The sequence below is a fragment of the Gopherus flavomarginatus genome, chromosome 4 (genome assembly GCF_025201925.1).
Source record: "Gopherus flavomarginatus isolate rGopFla2 chromosome 4, rGopFla2.mat.asm, whole genome shotgun sequence".
Taxonomy (NCBI): domain Eukaryota; kingdom Metazoa; phylum Chordata; order Testudines; family Testudinidae; genus Gopherus; species Gopherus flavomarginatus.
The window spans coordinates 196999186-197025202 of NC_066620.1; the positions used below are offsets into that span (position 1 = coordinate 196999186).

The window sequence follows — 26017 nt, forward strand, 5'->3', positions numbered from 1 at the left end:
GCAGGGCTGAAGGCAACAATAAACAAAACATTATTCAACAACTATATCCAGGTGCTTTAACATACAATGGATGCCTTGTCAGGGAGCGAGAAAAATATTCATTTGCTTTGTGCACTGCAGTATGCATAGCCTGGGTGGGGTGCGTGACAGAAATTGAAATATCTATGCACTTATTCCTGCTCTGAGTTACTTGGAGTTAACTCTCATTGACTTCAACTGACAGAGAGAACTGAGTCTTAACCAATCAGACTCACCTCCAGTTTAAACTCTCGCATACTCTGCAAGGCGGCCCTGGTGATGGAAATTCTGGTAGAGGGTCTAGGTTTTAATGGCGGAAACCAACTACAACCTCACTTATTGTGTAGGAAGGGCACAGCAAAGGAGGTATGGCTACAAAGTAGAATGGGCAGTGGGTATTCCAATTTAGCAGCTCCATGCAAGGCTCCTGCCAGAGCTCTGATGGGAATCAAGTAGGGTGACCAGACAGCAAGTGTGAAAAATCGGGACGGGGGGGGGGGGCTAATAGGAGCTATATAAGAAAAAGACCCAAAAATCAGGACTGTCCTTATAAAATTGAGACATCTGGACACCGTAGAATCAAAGTCCCATTCTAGCCAAGTATTTCAGCATGTGAGTAGCTCCACTGAAATCAATCTCAATGTTTTTGTGGATCAGGGCCTAAAGTTGACCCTTCCTCATGGAACCATGATGGAGGGCAGCACTTGGATCACCATTTGCTTTAGAAGGAGGTGAATTCCTACTCAGGCACAGTGGATTTAATTAACATGGAAAGGTGAACCTACACCTCTTTGAGTCAGCTTGGACTGATTTCACTCCCATGTTCTGTGCTGTTGAACTCTCACCCCCGATCGCCATACATACAACACAGTTCTAGTGATGGCTTGGTACTGCTGTCTTCAAATACCTGTTCACCTGATTGTTGCAATTAGCAGTAACTGAAATCACCCTTCCAATACTACATTCCTGATACATGGCAAGGCTGGCTTAAATACCCTTTTAACGTGTCACTACATATCTAGACTAGAATCTGGGAGCCTGTTGCAAATGACCAGTATTTAACCGAGTTAGTTAGCGCCTTTATAAATGCTCATCCAGATACCCCCCACAAATGTTTACTCCAGGACACAAATGTTTGAGGTTTACCCCAAGTATTGTTAGCTTTGTTGGAACCATTTTACCCTAAAGTAAGCAATAGATGTTTGTGCCCCGGAGTGAGTGGAGTGGAGTGTCTACTGTCAAAGCTGTTACCTAAAGCTGTTACCTAAATCAAGTTAATTGCCAATCAATTAAATCAAGTCACAACATGACCACAAACTCTGTTCTAGATGTACTCTCGTGGAACTGAGAGAGGCACAGGAAAAGGTCTGTTCCAAAGCCTGTTGAAATCAATGTGAGCTTCTCCACTGAATTTTGTGGGCTTTAGGTCAGGCTCAAAACGAACAAAGCCCCACTATGGAGATGACTGTCACTATTGCTACTATCTAACATACAAAGTGACCACAGCTGCTAGGATTTAACCAGCAGATACCTATTTTCAACACCTCCTTTATCCTGCAGGGTTTTCTTCTCTCACTTCCAGTCTGGTAGCAGTGTATCGCCCGACTCATCACCTGTTTGTCAAATTAACTCAGTTCCCAGGGATGATACCTCAGCAACGGTGAATACACAACCCCCGAAACAAATCCTAAACTGTGCTGTGTACTTCTTGGACATTATCAACAGGCCCATTATCAAAACATTCAAGACCTATGAGTAATATTTATGATGAGACTAAAACTGACAGTATTTAATATGTTTTTTCTTTGAAAAAGAAAACGAATATTAACTCTGGAAAATAATATATATATTCTCATTTGGTTTATTTTCCAGATTTAGTATTATTTTTCCTATATGCATGTAGGAAAATAAAAGCTTTTACAAGTAATAAATGCCCTTGTTAAACTTTGATCTCTCTTTCTTTTGGAAGTGGGGTACATTTAGAAAGCAGAGTGACTTCAAAAAATAAATAGGACTGTAAATATATAAAAGCCATTCATCTTCCTCCAATAATTTAATATGAGCATCCTATTCCTAAATTGGGAAAACTTTAGTTCACTCATAGAGAGAATAAAGCAGATGTGGGATTTTTCCGTCCGTGTTTAAGTGCTGTCTTGGGAAGGTGAGTTGTCTGACAACATTAAGCAAACATTTTAGTCAGGCATCACACAGGAAAATAAACAGTAGCAGAGGAAGCATGAAAATATGAAAGGCTGTTATTCTTTGGCCCCTTTTCCTGGAAGGCAGGTGATAAAATATTACTGTATTTCCACAGGTAAGGAAACACTCTCTTAAGTGCCTCGCAAAAATACATATTACAATAATAATTTAAAATGTCATGCCGTATAAGGCTCAACTGTGGTAGCACAGACGGGCCTGTGGAGACTCTGTGACTGCAGGAGCAAAGGAGAATAGGATTTGCCATTCTGGGTCAGCCCAGTGGACCACCTAGTCCAGTGTCGTGTCTCTTGACAGTATTCGGTAGCAGCAGATTTAGGGGAAAAATTTAAGACACCTTGCAGTTGGCATTTATGGAATAACCTGCTCTGAGGGAAAGTCCTTTCCTAACCCCCATTAGTCAGAAAGTAAGAAGAGAGGGAGATCAAATTTTGTGCCACTCTGAGACAGCAGTGAAAGATTCCTGTGGCAGGGAAAGGCTCCGGCAGCTGGGAGGCAGTGGGACATTACACTGTGAAAAATAGCAGGGTAGATGTGGAAGGCACTGCTTGGACACCCAGAGGCGGTTAGTGAATATACTCACAGGGTGCTGGCGTATCTGTACTCTCCTCACCTAAGCAGTGCTTCACTGTCTACACTGCTATTTATACCTGTGCAGCTGGATGTGCAGTGTCTGTACTCTACACACCACTGCAAGTGTAGACCTGCCCTTAGAGAAGACTAAGGGTTGCCACCGTGACTAGCACTTGCGTGAGTGCACTAGGGTGGAAGGGAAAGAGGGAGGAGACCTCTCTCCAAGGCCACACTGGTTCCTACTGTACAACTGTAACAATTCACATTTTGGACAGGTTTCTCCTATAATACTAGAATGGGTTATTTAAGGCTTACAGTATTATCCAAAGAAACTGCCCTGCTGTGTGACCTTGGGTGTCTCGCTATACCTCTCTGTGCTTCTAATTCCCCTCCTTATTCTTTGTCTTGTCTGTTTGTGACCAGGATGGTTTCTTACTATGTGTTTGTACAGAGCCTAGCACAATCGGACCTTGATCGTGATCAGGGCTCTAGGCCCTAATGTAATGAACAATAACACCATCACCACCACCATCACCACAGGAAAATTATTTCCTTGAATCAAGGTGAAGGGCATTAGCAGAACACTGTAGGCAACACGCTTGTAACTGTATTTTAATGGATTTTAGAGGATTTTAGTGTCCAGGTTGTTACGGGCAGATCAGTGCACTTCAGCGGAGCTGTGCCCATTTACACAAGCTAATGATTTGGCTTTTAGGAGTTAAGACTGTCTTTTCAATGCAAGCAAATACATTCTGTAAATGATACTGTCTTCATTTCAAAGCAAAGATAAAGCTTAAAAGTAAGATAATTTAGGTGTCTAATTTTAGGTTCCTGTCTGAAAACTGTCATTGAGAATTGAAGGGGAAAGTATTTGTATTTCATCATTTAAAATGACAGACTTGTAAACAAACTACCTAGTATACTTTTAAAAACATTTACAATTAAAAAAAGGTTTGGGAAAGCTGGATGTTAAATAGTTATGAATAGTTTTCACAATGTTCTTGTGTGGCAGGCTGAACTGGATGCTGTTATTCAATTAGCACTTCTGTAATGTTTTAATCTCAAACTGCTCCAACAACATTACCAGCAAGGAAGCTTCCCAGAAAACTGAGGCAGAGAGGGGAAATGACTAGTTCAGATAACACAGCAAGTCAGCGGCAGAGCTGCAGTTAGAACTCAGGAGTCCTGACAGCTAGTCCACTCTAACCACTAAATGTTCTGCTTTCCTAACTGGCAATAAAGGTAAAGCTTTCCCGAATACTCACAACATGTTGTTTTCTGCTGAATGCAACAAAATGAACCACCTGTAGATAAGATGCCATTATTTAATGTCTCTTTGTTTTAAAGAGATAGATGGATCAAAAACAAATTCTGGGATCTGAGCATTCCCAAACTTTCCCAGATCCAGACTCAAACGTCCCAATTGCCCCGAGGGGTAAAATTCTCAAAACAACCTAATTGCCTAACTACCTTCAAGTGCCTATGACACTTTTGACAAATTTTACTTTATAATGAGCCAAACCCAAATCCTGGATCCAAAAAGGTCCAAACTTTGGAGAAGTTTTGATTTGGATCCAAACTCTGTGGCTCAGTACATTTAGATGTCATTTTATATCCTCTCACAGCCCTCTAGAATATAGTGAAAGGAAGATTGTCTCCATTCTTGATTTTTATGATCTTTTAAAACAATTTCAAATGCTGTTTTCCAAGTTATGATTTTTTCACTCCTCTCCATCCTTTCCAAACCCCATAAAGCAAACTACCCCTCTACAGATTTTAGCTACTCTCCTGGCCTGTAAACAGGTTAAACAAACAGGGAGATTCCTCAAGAGAAGTCACAGGTTCAAGATCACAAAGGATGACCAGGCATATGGGCCATTTGGAGGTTTTTCTTGCTATTGTGCTTATCTGTATCTTCGCTGTCATCCAGACGTTAACCTCTGACCTACAAGCCTGCCTCTCTAAAAAACCTTGCAGTGTTTACCCATTATGTAATGTCTGTGCTTTTGTGGAAATTTTACAGAAACAAATGGAGGAAGTTTGCCAGTCAAACTAGTGGACAATAAATCCTGTCCTATGTAGATAGAGAGGTTTACTGTCACCATAAACTCCATGCTTCCATGTCACAAAAGAAATATTTTCAGATTTCAAAACATTACAGTGATAGTTTTATATTATCATTATTTTTATTAGGTATGAGAATTTACAAATTAATTTTTACTTGGTAACCTAATGATTGTCTATGTTTCAGATAACGGCAAGGCCAATAAAGTCCCATACTCATACTGTAACATTTTTGCTGTCTCTTCATTAGTGCAAGTCTGAAACACTTGCTTCCAAATCCTAAAATTTGTTTGCAGTTTATAACATTTTTGCTTCAAATGGCTTTCCTCAAAAATACTTCATTGTAAGTCGTTGATTATTTGGCGTCAGCCTTTAGCAAACCGCTTTCAGGACTGTAGATGGCATCTTCATAGGTACATTATTTTGTTATCTTGTTCTTCCACCCTCCCCCATTTGTCTGTTTGTCCTCTTGCTGCCTCCTGTGTGCACGGACATTGTAAGTGCCCTGGGGCAGGGACTGTTGTTTTTTATCCCTGTATGTCAGTACAATGCCTAATACAAAAGGGCCCTGATCTTTGACTGGGGTTTCTAAATAATAAATGCATAATAATAACACAATGTTATTTTAGATCACATGTAGAGCAAATATATTTTCAATCAGTAGTGGGGTGGGCAAAAAGGAATGCAACCTTCCTATCTCCATAAACTCATCTTTTTGGTTGACAATTCTCATTAAGAACCTCTTTCTGCTCCCTCTGGAAGGAGATTTACTCTTGACTTTAGTGAAAACAGGATAGGAACTCAAAGTCTTGTTATAATTAAGTTTTATAAATCTCATTTCCTTTCAGCAGAGAGAAAACACATTGTTGTGACTAAGCTTTGGATGTGGTAACAAATCCTTGGCAGGTTAGTTTGTTTTAATGGACACACTACTTTTAAGGAAACTTTGACCATTTTTTCTTGCCCTTAATCATAGCTTTTATTGCAATTGCAGTAATTCAACAGATGTATGTGCCAAAGGTAATATGTGTATTTTTAATGAGTCAACACAAACTTCCTGGAGAGGAGAAACAAATTCATTTTCAGAACATTTTTGAATCATATTTAATAGCTATTAAAAGGATAGGGGAGTCAATCAGAACAACATTTATGACAGTTTCATATGCTATACTAGTTTACAGATGAGTAGTTACATATAACAAGATTTAAATAGGCCAGATTGCTGAGCTAAATATATTTTTGCTAAACTGATGACCATGCTATGATCCCTCTTTCTTCTGTTTGTGACCCTACAAAAAAGACCTATGAGTTTGATCCTGTAAAACCAAACTTGCTCGGGTAGTGGTAACCTATGCGTATACTTCCTTTGAAGTCAGTGGGTCACATGGTGCCATCAGTTTCCAGACAGTACACTTTACTGAAATCAATGGGGAATTCTGCTTAAAAACAGATGGCATGATGTGGCCCAATGAACAGTCACATCAATAAGACCCACTTACGTAAGGGTTTGCAAGACTGGCTTCAGAGGGTCAGACCCTCAACTGGTTTAACTCAATAAAGTAAATGGAGCGACACCAATTTTACACCAGCTGAGAAGCATGGTATAAAGGTATAAGGTTGGACATCCTTGGCTGCTTATATCTGAATTGTCTCTTTGGATGGGAAGATGTTAGCTAAATTAAAGCAACTAGTGCACTTAGCACGATGCAAACTACTGTAATACAGAGATGTTCGCATCCTAGAATCGAGTTTCTGCCACGGCTGGGGTACTGAGGGAAGGAACACAAAAACATACTGCGATCTTATATTTACTTCCTAAGTTGATGAAAACTCCTGTAAAAGATGACATGCCCCTTACCTAGAGAACAATGTTTAGTAACTCTGAGCCTAATTCTGTGAGGTTCCAAGTACTCCCATGCCCCTATAACTTGATTTACTTAACTGCTTACTTGGAACTATATATTACAATTTGTTGTTGAAGACAATGCATTTGGCACTGTCCAGAACAGACAACAGAGATTCCCTGTCCAGACACTTTACGATCTAAGGCCTTCATCCTGCGAATGATGATCAAGCGCAGACTCTTCCACCTGCACAGAGTTGCACTGAAGTCAGTGTGACTTGGTCTACCTTGGCACAGCTCGTTGCAGCACTAGGGTCTAAACAATCTCTTAGGCCACGTCTACACTACAGCATAAAATCGAAATTATTAAAACCGGTTTTATAAAACTGGTTTTATAAAATCGATTTTACGCGTCCACACTAGGGCACATTAATTCGGTGGTGTGCGTCCATGGTCCTAGGCTACCATCGATTTCCGGAGCAGTGCACTCTGGGTAGCTCAGTAAAAGAAAGAGACCAATAACTTCGATTTCCGTCCACACTAACCCTAAATCGATATAGTAATATCGATTTTAGGGTTACTCCTCTCGTTGGGGAGGAGTACAGAAATCGATTTTAAGAGCCCTTAAAATCGATTTAAAGTGCCTTGTAGTGTGGACGGTTACAGGGTTAAATCGATTTAACGCTGTTTAAGTCGATTTAACGCTGTAGTGTGGACCAGGCCTTAGAAGGCACAACAGATTGGAAAGTCTAGGTGTCAGGTAAGAATGTCTCTGAAAGATTCACTTCTTCTGATCATTGCATGTCAGTTTCTATATCAAAGTGTTTTCAAGTGTTAATTTATTGAAATAATGTGTAAAACACCACAATATGCTTTGATTTTCATTTTGGAATGCTCAGCAGAATTTGGGTGAATAATTCCCTATCTAAAAGCTGCTTTTGTCCATAGAATATGTACAAAGTTTATATATGCATTTTATTTTATTTTACAGTACGCCACAACATATGAAGAATTTTGATTTTCTGCCTTTCTTTGGAGAATTTTAAAATTCATACATGTAAAGCATAAATGAAATTCCTCATGGGTGTAGTTACTCATGTGTGTAAACGTCAGCAGGATTTTCTTTTCTGCATTTACTAGCATCCCGCTAAGGACTTTGTAATGTTAATTACAGACAGAAAGAAAAAAATTGACTATAACAAACATCAGTATCAAATTTCCAAATTTTCATTGTTCAAACTGGGTGAAGTGAAAAAGGTAAATAAAAACTCCAAAGGGGTAAAGTAAATTATATTTTAAAATACATTCTTTTTAATAATTTAAGGTGTTAATAGTACAGGTAAAGATTCTTTTTCAATATATTTTTGGGAAAATATAATTTTTAACCTAACAGTCTCCATTTAAGAAAAGAATTTTTCAAGACATTCAACCACTTAATTCATTCCCCGGTTCTGATAAGGTTCTTAAAACTCCAAATATTGTGGATCATTTTATGGATCTATTCAGAGCACTATTTTATGACCAGGTTCAGATTTCCCTGTATCCTTTTCAGAATTCTTAACTTGAAAAGAGAAAAGGACTTCAGGACATATACAAATCCTGCCTCTCTTTCAAATTTGGTCAGAGATTTGTTCCTGTTTTAACATCAAGTTCATTTTTAAAGACTTATGCTCTGTACAGCATGCTAGGTCACTCGTTTGTTGAAGCAGTAGGATAAAAAGTAGATATAGTAAAAAAAAAATATTCTGCTCACCAACACAATCCACACTGAAGAGATTTAGGGAGGTAACTACTGAAGCTTCATCAGGATATTTCAATCCTCGCAGCACAAACCGCACCATGGAAGTTTTGACTCTTTCCGGAAGAAATGACAGCAGGTAGACTGGCATGTACAGAATGTACCGAAGCTTGCACAGCACAGGTGTCAGGAGCTTGCCTTGTGGGGACTGAGCCATGCGTTCTATTGTTGGAAACAGCAGCACAGAGCGGACAACCTGTACAGCCATGAGAAAGAGACTGTCAGGAAAGTCCTCTAGCACCGTATCATGTTCTGGAAGAGAGATTTTTTTTTTAATGAGGCTCCTTTTTAAGTGAAATGAAATTTGTCAGATGCACTATTAACTGGCAAAGATATTTGTGTGCTACATGGAACGCCAGTTTTTTTGGAGGGAGCAAATAAGGGCCTGATTCTGCAAGATACTGAGAGGCCTCAACTCCTATTGACTTTAGTGGGAGTTGGAGGTGTTCAGCACAGTGCCAGACTGGGCTCGAAGTACAATTTAGAAGCAAGCGCCCAATGCTTTGAACATAATCAATTGTTACGCAGAGGTGACGATGAGACCACAAGAGGGCAGTCATTTTTTTTGTGTCTTTGCAGGTTTTTTTATTCTAATGATTTTATTTGATTAATTGTTTCCTTCAGGAGAAAACTGATTTTTCAAAATGATAGCTATCACATCCTGGTCTTTTCAGTGGGTAGTGCAACTACAGAAAGGTTCAACAAACCATAGTAAACTGGGACTGTAACTACAGTTGAAACAAGATTATTATCGTTATTTATTAGTATTACCAATAAAGAAGCCATGATCATGGACTGGGACTCCGCTGTGCTAGGACATAACACATTTACTGGGGCTAGTCTAATGTTGCATAATACAGCCCACAATATTGTACTATAACATTTGTATCTTTAAGCTGGATGGTGATTTTAGCTCATAAGGACTGAAAACACTCTGATCTCAGACTAAAAAGAAAAATAATACGAACCAACCATTAAGAGGAAACATTTAACGGATGCCTATTTTTAATTTCTATGTTATTGAGGAGATAAATATTCTTATAGAATATATTATAGAAATCTATTGTGGGATGTTACTCCCTTTTCAAGTACATTGGACTATCACACAAGCTTTTGTTTAGGAAACACCTGTAAAGACACACAACCACAATAGCTGGTAGTAGTATGAAGGAGGCAGACTAAGCCAAAGATATTATGGACGTTGGAGTGCTAGGTAATTATGGGAGACTTGCTGCCTTTCACAATGTACTCTGCATAAATGTAGAAGAGGCAAGCAGTTACCTCTGCCCAGTTATCAGACTGTCCAGATTTCCAAGGATTCTTTTAATTATTCCACATATTGTATGATTTAGGGTGGGATTTTGTTTTTAAATTAATTATCTTCCCAGCCTATTAGACCTACATCCTGCAAACTGCTCTGCAAGGGCGGATGCCCAGCCTACGTGGAGCCCCACTGACTTCAGTTATGGTTTGGTGGCCCAGCCATGCAGAGTAACTTGCAGGATCAGGGCCTTATAAGGTAACAAAAGAAATATGGAAAATGCCAATAATAGGTCACAGTATATTTTCTATCCTATATTTAAGATAGGACTTTGAAAGGGTTATTTATTCGAAGGCACAAACATTTTAAGAACTCCCTACAGTCTACCAGCTGACTACCTTAATTTCAGATAAAGAAAAATATACTTTCAGTGAAAATCAATCCTGGGCCTCTTTTTATTAAAGGCAACCAACAGCTGGTGTATAGGAATGCAACTTGTACTAAATTATGTGGTAGTTTTGTGATATTTCAGTTAGGCGCTGAACTCAACTCTTGTGATCTAAAGCAGATTTGACCCATGTTCTCAGCCACACATTAATCCTATGACATTACAGTTTATAGATACAGGATTAGCTGCTTTGAGAGAAGTTGCTAAAGCTTAGAGGCAAGAGAAGGAAAAACCTAGAAAGTAGTTATGTCCCTTCCTCTCCTGTACTGTGCTGTTATTGATATATATGTATATTTTAAAAAAAAATTGTATTGTATCGAGTTTAAAAGGTGGAGCTATGTGGGATTTAAGGGCAAATTCCTTTTTCTTTTTGTGTGTTCTGCACATATACAAAGAGAGCTTTAAAATATACGTATTTCTCAACCACTCATCAACTGTTTATTAGCTCTCTGCCAGCATCCAGAGTCCCAGATTTGTTTGAAGACAGTTCAATTTTAACTTACATGCAGATAACATGAGGATAAAACTGACAAAAATATAAATGATGATCTAAATTCTTATTGTGTTGGTACAAATATTCATAGGAGAAATATGTTGCTTCTGTTCCATGCAGAATCTGCATTGGAGTATACATTTACCTTTATTTTGAATGAATACTTACTGCAACTAATCAGAATGCACTAACATCTACTGCACTTGTATTTTATTAATATTTTGAAGTGTCAAGAACACATCTCACACTATATACAGAATACGCCATTTACACTGGTAGAATCCACTTAGAAGAACCAAAGTTATGAATATGTTTTATGCTACTAAAATAACTACAGTTGCAGAGCCAGCTTTTAAATGGCAGCCAGGCAGTTTGACAATATAAATCACTGTGTAAGTGCCAAGTATTATAATTACTATTATCAGTATTAACTAAAGCATATAGGTTTACTTGTCCCTCAGTGTACGGAAATAATTCTTCATATTTTGGGAAACAGATTTTTCATGGTACCAAATCAATCAAGACACATAGAAAATATTATTACATAAAGAGGTAGTAAGTCTAATGGTTAGAGCAGGGGACAAACATTTTGGGCTCCTATGTTCTAGTCTATTCTAGACTGTGACAGCGACTCTCTGTGAATCTCCTTAGTCAAGCCACTTAACCCTTCATGCCTGTTTGCCTATATGTAAAATGGTCATTATAGTCACACACATTATTGAAGTGTGATGATAATAAAATACAAAGTGTTTTATGGTCCTCAGTTGAAAGATCTTGTGAAGGTACACTGTTTCAACACTAGAGATGGCACATGCACTTGCGATTAAAAGTAAATTATGTGAAATTTTAAATATAAATTTTTCTCTCTGGTTTTGTCCCCAGCCAGCTTGCTGTGTGTGATCACCATCAACTTCTCACTTAAATATCCAAGGCTCAAAGACCTGGATGGTTCATCAGATTGATAATAGGATGCAGACCCTTTCACCTTTTGGTGTCCAATATAAATCTTCATAGCAACTGCAAGTTTTTGCCATCTGTTAGCCCTTTTATGGTATATATGAAATGGACTGGTTTCCTAGTCCAGTTCCTAACTGAGTGGTGTGCATATCACTATTAGAAGCAACTGGCAACCTTGCTGGTAGCATGAACTGGGAGGCGAAGGAATGAACTGGCATAGAACCTGATTATATTGCACCCTCCAAAACAGACTGATATTAGCAGAGAAGTGTAGGGAGGTTTCCACTGCCACTGTCTATGGGATCTGGTGTCTAATACTATCAGTCCATAGCTTTTCAGATACATATATGTCACATTCCAGGATGCAATCCAGACCAGTCAGAGGCTGTGACACCATATGTCCCGTAACCCTGGGTGCCTGATAATGGTTTGCTGTGGTACATCCCAAGCTGGACCACTCACAAACAGCCAGACTGTGTGCTGGTCACATCCTGAGTGTCTGTGCATAGCTACAGTCCTGGCCCAGCAGTTCTGCCCCAGAACCTGACAGCAACACTCCAGTCATACTCTGACTTCCACCAGCCTGGGCTATTACTTACAGGGTGGTTCTAACACACTCCCAGTCCCAAATTTTCCCCAAGAATATGTGTTCTGCACTATCCAGCCCTCTCCTGAGCTGTTCAGTTATTAAAGGTCTGTTGTCTCTATAAAGGGTTAATATTCAACAGCTTGCTACTTTAACTGGAGTTCCCAAACAGTTCACTTTAAACACAGGATTGGTTTAGATTAAAATATAAAACAAGCTTATTAACAAAAGAAGCTAGGATGTTAAGTGAATTCAAGTATCAGAAAGGGTTACAAGAGAAATAAAAATAATTTTTAGCTACTACAAAGCATTTTAACAAACTAGACTTGGTTAAAGGTAAAATCCTTACCATAGGTTCCCAGCAACATGGCTGACCAAATTCTCAGGTCAGGATCTCCCCCCAGAGTCAAAGGGCTGGTTCCTTTGTCTTCTCAGGTGAGTGAGTGAATGCAGGGGCAGCTCTAACTTTTTAGCCGCCCCAAGCACTGCAGGCAGGCTGCCTTTGGCAGCTTTCCTGTGGGAAGTTCACCGGTGCCGCGGCTTCGGCGTACCCGCCGCCGAATTACTGCCAAATCCGCGGGACTGGCGGACCTCACGCAGGCAAGCCGCTGAAGGCTGCCCTGACTGCCACCCTCGCAGGGACCAGCAGGCCAGCCCCCACGGCTTGTCGCCCCAGGCACGCGCATTGAGCGTATGAGAGAAAGAGAGATTGGGGTATTTTTGCCCCCTCAGTTTTATAGCCCACTCACCCTTCTGAAATGCATTTTGCTGGGGATTACCCCTAAATAAAGTTCACTCCCGCTGCGAGGACAGAGACATGAAGTCTCATGGTGAAAGAGGTTCCATGTTGTTTGCTAGAATGCAGAGCAATCTGTTCCTGTCCTGCTTTGTTGCCAAAGAATGGCAATAACCTGTCAAGTGTCCAATCAGCTTTGATGGCACCAGGCTAGAGGCACCAGCTTGTCCTTTGTCTTTGAGAAACCGATTTACCCCCTTCCCAGACTTGTCTGGTAAACACTTTTAAGTCATCATTTCAGCTTATGTTCATAACTCTTAATACACATATCGTACATACATTATGTAAGAATATTAATGATCAGTGAGTTATTCCTTTTAAATGATACCTCACCAGGCATGTTTCACACAAAGATTATTACAATAATATGTAGGGTATGAATATAGTGATGCTATCGGTCACAATGTAATCCCTGAGCTCAGACACATGGTCAATAGAAGATTGTATAAAACAGATTACAGCGAAACTAGATATGAAAGGGCAAGAGTGACTCCTCAGGACAGAGCCCAGTAAATCTCTTTTTCATATCACACAGGCAGAATAATTTCAAGTTTTTTTTCAGGCAAGGTCTATAAATACACTATTTTGAATGCTACAATTGGCTTCATGTGATCATTCAGTATTAATTGCTATCCTCAGCGTTTGGTTACTTGTCTAAAACAATGAAAACTGATCCTGCCTGTAAACTATGTATAAACAAAATAATGCTTCTCTTTTCCTATAGCGTGACTTTCCGAGAGAGAGTCAAATGCAAACGGCACAATCTACCTGGGAGAGGGAAAAGTGCAAACAGCTTCAAAAATTACCAGGGATGATGCCAACTTAAAAAATGGAGCTGGTTGGAACCTTCATTTCACCTAAGCCTAAATGTTTTAAGGAGTTTTTGTATTGACAATCTTATCTAAAAGGTTTTTGGTCCAGAGAGAGAAACAGACAGACTCTGGGCTTCTCTTCACTGCTAAAGAAGGTGTATTTTTCACTTCGGGGTAACTAACATGCATGAGCTATCCTGTGAAAACAAGGCACTCTAGTTTTACTGCAACATAAACTAGGCAAGGTCGACAATACCCCGCTTGGTGTTGAGAGACACAGTTACACTAGCTGGGTTAGTATCACACATGCATGCACATGCACATGCACAGGCTTATTTTACTGATGTGTCTACAATTTCCAGAGGAGGAGGGGAGGAGATCAGAAGTTGAGCTTTATTTATTTATGTTTTACAGAGGGGTAAGTTGCAGAACTGATAGGTTACACCAGTGTTTTAAAATTTGAGTGCCACTTAACTTTAGGCACCAAAACAAATGACATGGTCTTCAGAGGTGCGCAGTTCCCATACCTCCCATGGGAGCCAATGGTAACCAGGAATGCGCAGCTCATCTGAAATCAGGCCACTTATTTAGGTGGCAAATTCAGTCACCCAGGTAAAAATTGTATATATGTATGTGTGTGTATTTTTTTTATATATATACACATATATATATATTTTTTTCTTCCGAAGAAGAAACCTGACTTGCCACAGTAGGTGAATTCTATTTTAAGCCCATCAGGTTTCATCAGTTGTGTATCTTGGCTGTAAATGGACAAGTTATCTTTGTGTATATCATTTCACAGAGATACTGCAGTTTTAAAACAGCAGTGTTCTAGTCCATTGACAAAACTGTGATTCCCATCCTGTCAGAAACTGGAAATGGCTTGGAAATGACTTGCTGGCTCACGCTATGTTAGTGACAGAATCAATGGTGGTTGCGGTTCACTTCCACTTCTAAGGCAGAAATATTCTGTAGCTTGTTTGGCTCTTGCTGAAGAACCTGTTTTAAATTATTTGGGGTGCACAAACAGTTAATGTAATCACCGTTAACCATAAGAATGTAGGACTCAGATTCCATACCAGTTATGTAACTCACAGTTTACAATGAACTTAGAGATCAAATCAGTTGGCAGAAACAGGAAGCAATTCATTACTTTTTATAACTGATCCATTACAGTGACCCACGTTCAGTAAAGCTGTATCCACGTATGATACTAAAACTCACATGCAGATTCTGCAGTCACACACCATAGATCCATATAAAAAAAACCCATTAGCATGTAGAAATAAGGCATACTTTGAAATCACAGGACTGGAAAGAAATACAGTAAGGAAGTTTCATAAAGCATTCTTAATAGATCACTGACTCCTTCAAGAATTTGTGGAAACCAAAGGCTGTTTGTCTGTCAAAAAGAACACTTATTTTGATATATTTTAGTTCATCCCATGTACTAGTTTATTATTCATCTGTTGCCGTGGCAGAGGAAAAGCCATTATCTGTCAGGTGAAACCTACTACATTTTTCAAAGATAACATAATGATGTACTTAATGGTAATCTACAGTCCACATTTGACTTGAGAGTGTCACATTAATCAACATTTCTTTTACTCAGCATGTAGGAACCTGCAAGCAAAATCCCTAGGGTCATGGAAATATACCCTACTTTATTAACACAGCTGTGCAGAGAAGGTATCCAAGTTAAAGCACATGACAAAACAGACATTTTCTTATTTTTCTCTCTCATCAAAGCAAGACTTTCTAGACTCACCAATGCAGTTTGCTCTCTCTGTCAATATTTTAAACACTTGCAATCTCATTTGAAATCTACACACAAGAACTGTTGAGATACTGTAATTTTCTCCGAATATAAAAAGATTTTTAATGCTCTAAATGAGTTTTCCTTGCACTGCACATTTAAAGTCAGTATTTTTTTAGTTATATTAGCTAGCCATTTACCTTCACATTAGATAAGTACAACCACAGTATTGTGTGGGCAGGGAACAACAGAATCAGGACAAAAAAAGATGCCAGGAAAGTCTGTGAACAAAGATACAAATATCTAAAAATTATTTCACTACAAGGGCTCCACCGCTGCTCGTGGCAGGGGCTGAGCACTGCTGCTCCAGCCCCTATGGGGCTGACCTTACCCCAGCTGCTAGTCTGGTGGCCACTTTCCAGGTGGCCCAGGGTTGGCCACTGGCCAGTGCTCTAGTGGCCCTGAGGCTGACCGCTGGCTGCTGTTCTGGTGGCTCCTGCTCTGGCAGCAACAGGGCTGCCCACAGGCAGTTGCTTCAGACCTGCCACTGCTCCAGCCCCAGTGCTGCTGACCTAACTCTGCTGCTTCTTCAACTCCAGAACTGCTTCTGTGGTGGCCCCAGGGCTGACTGCTGGCCAGCTGTTCTGGCAGCCTGGGGGTTGCTCCTCCAGCAGCCCCGGTGCTGACAGCTGCTCCTGTCCTGCTCCAGAAAAGTCCTGGAAAGTCTCAGAATCCATGACCTCCATGACAGAATCGTATCCTTACTCATTATACCTATTTTACAGATAGATAAACTGAAGTACAGAGAAGTTTAGCAACTTGCTCGAGGATACATTCTGTATAAATGAAAGAGCCAGGAATACAAACACAGGCACCCTAGCTTCCAGTCCTCTGCTGTAACCACCAGATCACACTCCTGAAGAAGTGGAACTGCTAGAGTACAAAGTCAGCAAACAATCTGAAGGAGAAAAAGTATGTTTGTGTAATTAATCCAAACTTTGGAGGGAAAGACGGTTGTACTGTGCAGGAGTGCCAGTGTCTATTCATGTAGTTGGTTAGTTCAAATAGATTCATATGTTACCAAATGTAACCCGTCTGTACGTGCTGTTACATGGGGCAAGACAATTTTCCACTAAAGGCATATTTTTTTTATACATTCAACTTTAATTTTCTATATTTTGCATTTATTAATAGCCCAGTTTCCATCTTAGTACCGGATCTTCCTCGTTTTCATTATTCTCCCCCTCCCAAATGTCTCATTTTACAGCATGTAACCTATGTTAATGAGTAATGGTTTAGTGTAAGTGACAGAAAGAGGCACATTGCACGAATTTTCCATGGAAGTCATTGGCACATGAATAGCGACCTCATGCAGAGCATAAATTGTTTCACAAGTGAGCCTTAACTGGCTAGTCTGTGCAATTCTCAGGATATATACCATTAGGAAGCAAGTGTCAAAACTGTAAATTATACACTTGACTCTCTTCTAATGGGATTAAGGAATTTTTGCTCCCCAGAAAATGTAAACTTCTTTGTATGTATTTAACTGTTTGATGATAATGCTGGCCAGTGCTGCTTGAGTAAAGAGTCTGCCGACGTTACTCAGTTTTCAGAACGCAGAGACTAAGGAATTCTCAGGGTAGTGATCCCTATGCTTAGTGATAATTATTTGCAGGATCAAAGTGAAAATGCTCTGAGGCCTGCAAGTCACCCATAACACAGCTCCAGCGGGAGACACACAAACACTCTCAAAAGCAGAATTTAACTCCTAGCATCTGGGGATTTTAGTAAAACGAGAACAATTAATTGTCTGGATGCATTTTTAAGAAATTCCCTCCCCACAAGCAAATCTGTACTCTGCTTAGAAGCAGTGGTGTGAAGGCAGCAGTATAGCAGCATACAGTAAAGTGCTTAGACAAAGATGAAAATGTATTTACAAGTTCTGGACAGTAAGTTTTTAAAAATGTACATATATACATTAATTCAAACAACTGTGCCCAAGGCACAACACCAAGGCATAAAAGCCAGCCACCCTTAGGTGAGGATAAAGAGTGGTTGACATACAAATTGCTCATAATCCCAGTTTACCAGATAAACTTTGATGTAAAAACACTTGACAATTTCTGAGATGTGTGCCATATGGCATTAGACCTACGGATGTTCCTGGGCCCCAGCCAATTCACTCCCAGCTCAGATGCAAACTTAACAATTCTTTGCTGGCTAGATTTAGCATGGGCAACAGATCCCAATGCAGAGCTATGTGACATCTAGCCTTGGATTCAAGGTTCAATGTGTGGGGTGAACCTCAGCCCCTATACGTGAACAAATGGGCATGTGCTGTTTTCTGTGAAACTTGGAAGCCTGTGAGTCCCCTTCCCTGCATTCCCCTCAACAAGCCACAAGACCATCCTTCTAACCGTAGACATGATCAGGAAGAGAGTTCATCTCAACTGTTTTCTCCGAGAGCCTGGTTGACCTCCTCCAATGCCAGACACAGGCCTTTGGCAGAGAGTGTTAAAAGGGGGCTGAAGGTGACTACTTCATCCTCTTTGCAGTGAGATCTGGGGGCTAATTCTTAATGGACAGAATGCACCCTTCTCAATACCATTGCTCATTAGAATTAGCTGACAATAGGAGCAGAATGCGTTTTTTATTTACTACTAGAGACACTGATGCAACTGTCACCCCCACCAACTACACAGGTGGGAGAAATGTTCTATAGCAGCACCGCATCCCTGCCCAAAGGAAATTGAAGGGAGAAGGGTGATCTACCTAGATCCCACACTCCAAACTTCACCTCCAAATACCTTAGGGGAAGGCACCCAAAAAACAGCTATAATATGATAAAGAGTTTTGGTTGTTATCAATCTCAGCTGGAATTGAACTACTGATCTAGAGACTCATAGATGTCTAAAGCCAGAAGGGACCATTGTGATCAGCTACTCAGACCTCCTGCATAACACGGGTCATAGAACATTACTCAGTATTTTCTGCAACTTCTGTTTGAACTATAGCAGTATTTTAGAAACATACCCAGTTGTAACTGAAAGACTTAAGTGATGAAGAATCCATAACGACCCCAGATTAAGTTATTCTATCATGACTCCTAAATTCTTTTCAGTGTCACTACATTGCAGGATACCTTCACCCTATCTCATAAGTGCCCTACATTAGAGAGTGGACTGATTTAAATCAAAGCCATTTAAATCACCTATTTTAATCATGAATTAAATCAGTGAGCAGGAAACTTGGATTTAAATAATTGATTTTAATTGTATTTTGTATTTGTACTTTTTAGTTAGTTTCCTAAAGAAAAGTTGATTCTAATTGGTTGGTAACCACTAAAATATGTTGATTTGCAACTATATATAATGTTTACATTACATTTGGTGCTTTTTTTTTTTTTTGCTAACCAGGATAATATAGTATATCTATACACATTTATGCAACTATACAGCGAATAGGAGCAACAAACGGGAGTTCTGCAAGGGAGTTCTCCAGGTGAAGGAGGAGAGACTACACGAATCTTGGGGTTAGTTTAGGGTTGCCAACCTTCTACTCACACAGAACTGAACACCCTTGCCCCACCCCCTGCCCTACCCCTTCTTCAAGGCCCTGCCCCTTCTCACTCCACCCCCCCCCCGCCTTTGTCACTTGTTCTTCCCACCCTCACTCATTTATGGTCAGGGGGCTGGGGTGCGGGAGGGGCTGAGGTTTCTGGCTGGGGGTGTGGGCTCTGATGTGGGGCTGAGGATGAGGGATTTGGGGTGCAGGAGGGTGCTATGGGCTGGGACTGAGCGGTTCAGAGGGTGGGAGGAGTATCAGGGCTGGGGCTGGGACCCAGGAGGGGGTCGGAGTGCAGTCTCCGGGCAGCGCTTACCTCAAACAGCTCCTGGAAGCACCACCATGTCCCCCCCACTGAAGTATGGCCTGACAGCTTTGAACACGGCCCTGTCTGCAAGTGCTGCCCCCACAGCTCCCACTGGCCATGGTTCCCAGCCAATAGGAGCTCCGCGGGTGGTGCTTAGGGTGGGGTCAGTGTGTGGAGTCCCTTGGCTGCCCCTACACATAGGAGCCGGAGGCAGGATATACCAGCTGCTTCCCGGGAGCTGTGTGGCACGGCACAGAGGCTAGCAGGGAAGCTTGGCAGCCCTGCTGCGTGGCACCATCAACCGGACAGTCAACAGCCCAGTCAGCAACGCTGACTGGAGCCACCAGGATCTCTTTTTGACCAGGTGATCCAGTCAAAAACTAGACACCTGCTCACCCCAGGTGAGTTTGTCTGTTGTGTGCTTGCTTGCCATGTGCTTGCCTGCTTGAAGATTATAGTGTGGTCAGTTTTGGGGGCTGGAGGCTGAGCCAAGCAGCCTGCTAGGCTAGGCCGACACCTTACTAACCAGGCACTAGCCTGCTATCCTTGAATCCCAACTCCTTTGGATTTCTTGATGAGGGGACGGAGCTAACTCAGGGAGAACAGGAGGTTAAAAAGCCAGCTCCTCAGCGACCAGAGGCGCTAGCGCACAGGAGCAGCAAACAGGGGAGTTTAGAGGGCCATGCCTTCCAGGTCCAGCTCCTGAGCAGAGCGCACCCCACGACACAGTGAGAGAGCACAAGACAGAGTGAGCTACCAAGGTAAAGACAGTTTGGCTGCAGTGAGAAAGTTCAGTCGCAGGGGGAGGAGGCTGAGGGACTAGCACCTAACTACTAGAAGGGTGCCAGAAAAGCCCACTAGGAAAAAAAGCAAGGTGGGGGAACCCCAATAAACCTAATAAACATACTCTAATTATAGGCCAATAAACACCTCTCCCCCACAAAAATCCCTGCAAGAGTAAAAATAATGCTGGCAGAAGTCCCGCCACCGGGTGGGGACTACCCAGTTTATTGCACTGAATGCTGCATGGGCGATTACCTGCCTTGTGGGCAGGTGGTGTAAGAGTGCACACGGTGCAAGCAGCTTATAGCTCTGAGCGTCCAAGTACAGGCTCTTGAGGATAGAGTAGCTGAACCGGTGGAGCTACGGGAGGCAGAGAGTTGCACAGAGGAGACTTTCCAGGATGCAATAGAGAAGTTCCACCCCGAGTCTGACAGCCTCTATGCTGTTAAGGAGGATGAAAATCTCTCCCAGAAGGAGACCATCAGCTTAAGCAGAGGGATGTCAAGCTATCTTCTCACTGTGAGGATAGCCCTCCCAAGGCCAGTTACTAGGAAGAGCACGGTAATAACATTGGGAGATTCGATTATTAGAAATATAGATAATGGGGTTTTTGATGACTGGGAGAACTACATGGTAAATTGCTTTCCGGGTGCAAAGGTTGCAGACTTCTCAAGACATCCAGACAGGCTTATGTGCCATGCTGGCGGGGATGCGGATGGTCAAGGCACAATAAAGGGATTGCACTACAGTACATGCATGAAGTGAATTGAAATACTATTTCTTTTGTTTCTTTTTTACAGTGCAAATATTTGTAATAAAAAATAAATATAAAGTGAGCACTGTACACTTTGTATTCTGTGTCATAATTGAAATAAATATTTGAAAATGTAGAAAACATCCAAAACCATTTAAATAAATGGTATTCTATTATTGTTTAACATTGTACGATTACTCATGATTAATTTTTTAAATCGTTTGACAGCCCTAGTAGAAATCACAAAGGGATCAAACAGTACTATAGAATCTCTGTGGACAGAAATTCTACTTGAACAATAAGCAGTAAGTATCAGAGGGGTAGCCGTGTTAGTCTGGATCTGTAAAAGCAGCAAAGAATCCTGTGGCACCTTATAGACTAACAGACGTTTTGGAGCATGAGCTTTCGTGGGTGAATACCCACTTTGTCAGATGCATGTAGTGGAAATTTCCAGGGGCAGGTATATATATATGCAGGCAAGCTAGAGATAATGAGGTAGTTCAATCAGGGAGGAGGAGGCCCTGTTCTAGCAGTTGAGGTGTGAAAACCAAGGGAGGAGAAACTGGTTTTGTAATTGGCAAGCCATTCACAGTCTTTGTTTAATCCTGAGCTGATGTATAAGCAGTAAGAATATACTACTGACCACCTCACCAAGATGGTGAAAGTGACTGTGAAATGCTCAGGGAGATTAGAGAGGCTACAAATGCAAAAATCTCAATAATAATGGGGGATTTCAATTATTCTCATAGTGACTGGGTATATATTACCTCAGGAAGGTATACAAAGATAAAATTGCAAGAAATCATGAATGACTGCTCCCTTGGAGCAGCCTGTCCTGGAACTCACAAGGGGAGAGACAACTCCTGATTTTGTCTTAAATGGAGCACAGGATTTGGTCCAAGAGGTGAATATAGCTGAACTGCTCAGTAATGGCATTCATACTGTAATTAAATTTAACATTCCTATGTGGGGAGGGGTGCCAAAGAAACCCACCACAGTACCATTTAACTTCAAAAAGAGGAACTACACAAAAATGAGGAAGCTAGTTAAATGGAAATTAAGAGGAAAAGTTACAAGGGTGAAATATCTATAAACTGCACAAAGGCTATTTAAAAACACCATAATTGAGGTTCAGACTAAATGTATGCCCCAAATTAAAAAAATAACCGTAAGAGGATCAAAAAAATTCCACCATGGCTAAACAGCAGAGAAAAAGAGGTGGTTAGAGGCAAAAAGGCATCCTTTAAAAATTGGAAGTCAAATCCTAGTTAAGAAAAGAGAAAGGAGTATGAACTCTGGCAAGTCAAGTGTAAAAATATAATAAGACAGGCCAAGAAAGACTCTGAAGATTAACTAGATAAAAACACACAAACTAACAGCAATTTTAAAACAACTATATCAGAAACAAGAAGTCTTCCAATCAGTGAGGCATCGATAAGGGAGCACTCAAGGAAGACAAGGCCACTGAGAAGAAACTAAATTAGTTGTTTATATCAATCTTCACTGCAGAAGATGCAGGAGATAGAGCCCCACACCCGATACATTATTTTCAGGTGATAAATCTGAGGAACTGTCCCAGACTGAGGTTTCAGTAGAGGAGGTTTTGGAACAAGTCACCAGGACCAGAAGTATTTACCCAAGAGTTCTGAAGGAACTCAGATATGAAACTGCAGAACTATTAACTGTGGTAGGTAACCTATTGCTTAAATTAGCCTCTGGGCCAGATGACTGGAGGACAGCTAATGTAACACTTATTTTTAAAAAGGCTCCACATGTGATCCTGGCAATTACATGTTGGTAGGTCTAACTTCAGTACCAGGCAAATTAGTTGAAACTACAATAAAGAACAGAATTATCAGATGTGCAAACACACTATGCTGGGGAAAAGTCAACACGGCTTTTGTGAAGGGAAATCATGCCTCATCAATCTATTAAAATCCACCAGAAAATATAATGATGCTATATAACCCCATAATATGTCTACACCTTGAATACCGAGTGCAGTACTGGTCATCTCATCTCAAAAAAGATATATTAGAATCGGAAAAGACATAGAGAAAAGGAACAAAAACCATTCGGGGTAGGGATCAGCTTCCATATGAGGAGAGATTAAAAAGACTGGGACTGTTCAGTGCGGAAAAGAGATGACTAACGTGGGATATAATAGAGGTCTATAAAACCAGGAATGGTATTGACATAGTGAGTAGGGAAGTGTTATTTACCCCTTTACACAACACAAGAATGAGGGATCACCCAATGAAATTAATAGGCAGAAGGTTTAAAACAAACAAAAAGAAATAATTCTTCACACAGTCAATCTTCACAGTCAATCTCTGGCATTTTTTGCCATAAATTGTTGTGAAGGCCAAAATTACAACTGGGTTAAAAAAGTATTAGATAAGTTCATGGAGGATAGGTCCATCAATGGCAATTAGCCAAGGTGGTCAGGGACACAACCCCATGCTCCAGGTATCCCTAAACCTCTGACAGTCAGAAGTGGGGACTAGATGATAGGAGATGGATCATCTGAAATTGCCTTATTCTATTCATTCCTTCTGAAGCATCTGGCCACTGTCAGGCAAAGGGATACAGGGTTAGGTGGACCACTAGTCTGACCAAGCATGGCCATTCTTATATATAGCTTAACTTATATTTAGGGCTGTCAATTAATCAGTTAACTCAAGTGATTAAAGCAAAACAAATTAACTAGATTAAAAAAATCAATTATTTGCAGTTTTAATCACACTGTTGAACAATAATAGAATACCAATTTAAAATTGTTCTAAATATTTTTGGATGTTTTTCTACATTTTCAAATATATTGATTTCAATTACAATACAGAATACAAAGTGTACAGTGCTCATTTTATATTATTTTTATTACAAATATTTGCACTGTAAAAAAGATAAACAAAAGAAATAGTATTTTTCAATTCACCTCATACAAGTACTTGTAGTGCAATTTCTTTATCGTGAAAGTACAACTTCCAAATGTATAATTTTTTTTAGAGCAGTCATTAATTGCAGTTAACACACATGATTAACACAAAACAAATTAATGCTTCTTTTTAACAAGCATTAATCACACGCCTCTGTTTTGACCATCTTCACTTACTGTACTTCATTGCTTGATGGACATTGGCATAGTTCTACTGTTTTCTCATGATCTAGAGTGATTAAATATCAGAAAAAGTTAATGGAGAAAAGCAGCAAAAGTTCAGGTCCTTTGAATGGGAAATTTATTTTTTTAAAAACTTCTGGAAGGTTCTCTGGATAAAAAGATGGTTATCTGTAGCTGAGTTCCAATACCATCAAGTACTTCAAGTCTGCAGTACCATCTATGTGCTAAATATGCTTTTGCCTCCAGTTCTTGTGTTACAGATAACCCACTGACAGCAAATGAATCCCACCAGTCGTGACAGTGTACGTTTACAGAGTTTCAGGATCGCTGCAAGCCCATGGATCAAACAAAGTACAGCAGCTTAACCAATGCTACTGCAAAGTGGATAGCTAAGGACTGCAGACCACTTAACATTGTAAATGATAGAAGGCTGAGAGATGTTATTCAAATTGCATTTTCCAATTAGTCATACACTTTTGCCTCCCGAGGACCCATTGCAACACAAATACATGACCTATATCACATTGAGCAGACTACAAATTTAGAGCTTCTGAAAAATGCACTAGCTGTTGCGTTGACTGGTGATCACTGGACATCCTTGAGCAATCAAAGCTGTCTTGGAGTCATGGCCTCCCTGACTGATGCTGCATGGACACTGCAGTTTGTTTTAACAGTAACACATACTGAAGAGAGACATTATAGTAGTGCTTAGTGATAGTGACTTTGAAAATGTGCTGGCAAAATGTAAAAAAACATGTGGGTCATTTCAAATACAGTCCAGCTAACAGTACAGAAATACAACAAGCTGCAAACAGGCAGAAACAAGAACCTCTTGTACAAGATATTTCAACCAGATGGAACTCCACATTGGGTATGGTTCACTGCCTGCTTAGAAATAAAGTCACTATCACAGCCACATGAGCTCTTCAAAAGCACAATCTATCAGTGCCAACAGGTAGTGATTTTGAAAAACTGCAAAAGCTAGAAACGCTACTTGAGCCCTGCAGATCTGTGACTGAACTCCCTGGGGAAGAATTGTATGTCTGCTGCTGCATGGTTTTACCCACATTCTGCCATATATTTTGTGTTATGGCAGTCTCAGATGGCAACCCAGCACATGTTGTTTGATTTAAGAACACTTTCACTGCAGATTTGACAAAACACAAAGAAGGTACCAATATCAGATTTCTAAAGACAGTTACAGCACTTAGGGTGATTTAACACTCTGAAGTGCCTTCTAAAATCTGAGAGGGACAAGGTGTGGAACATGCTTACAGAAGTCTTAAAAGAGCAACACTATGATGCGGAAACTACAGAACGCGAAGCTCCAAAAAAGAAAATCAACCTTCTGTTGGTAGCATCTGACTCAGATGATGAAAATGAAGGTGCGTCGAAGCATGAAGAGACATACGAATGTTTAGCATATCTGGCATGTAAATACCTTGCAACACCAGCTACAACAGTGCCATGCGCATACCTGTTCTCACTTTCAGGTGACATCGTAAATAAGAAGCGGGCACATTTATCTCCCGTGAATGTAAACAAACTTGTTTCTCTTAGCAATTGGCTGAACAAGAAAGAGGACTGAGTGAACTTGTAGGCTCAAGTTTTACATTGTTTTATTTTTGAGTGCAGTTATGTAAAAAAAATTCTACATTTGTAAAGCACTTTCATGTTAAAGAAATTGCACTACAGTACTTCTATGAGGCAAACTAAAAAATACTACTACTTTTATCTTTTTTTAGAGTGCAAATATTTGTAATAAAAATATATATAGTGAGCACTGTATACTTTGTATTCTGTGTTATAACTGAAATCAATATATTTGAAAATGTTGAAAAACATCCAAAATTATTTATAATAAAA

At 40.3% G+C, this 26017-nt stretch overlaps 1 protein-coding gene across 3 annotated transcripts in view; it reads right to left on the reverse strand.

The window, feature by feature from the left end:
- The window catches only part of LDAH (lipid droplet associated hydrolase), a 230253-nt gene that overhangs the window by 31699 nt on the left and 172537 nt on the right, over positions 1-26017 (reverse strand). For all 3 annotated transcript variants that reach the window (XM_050950949.1, XM_050950950.1, XM_050950947.1), the window contains one exon: positions 8469-8709. In XM_050950949.1, coding sequence (XP_050806906.1) covers positions 8469-8709 — 241 coding nt within the window. The remainder of the gene's footprint in view (positions 1-8468; positions 8710-26017) is intronic.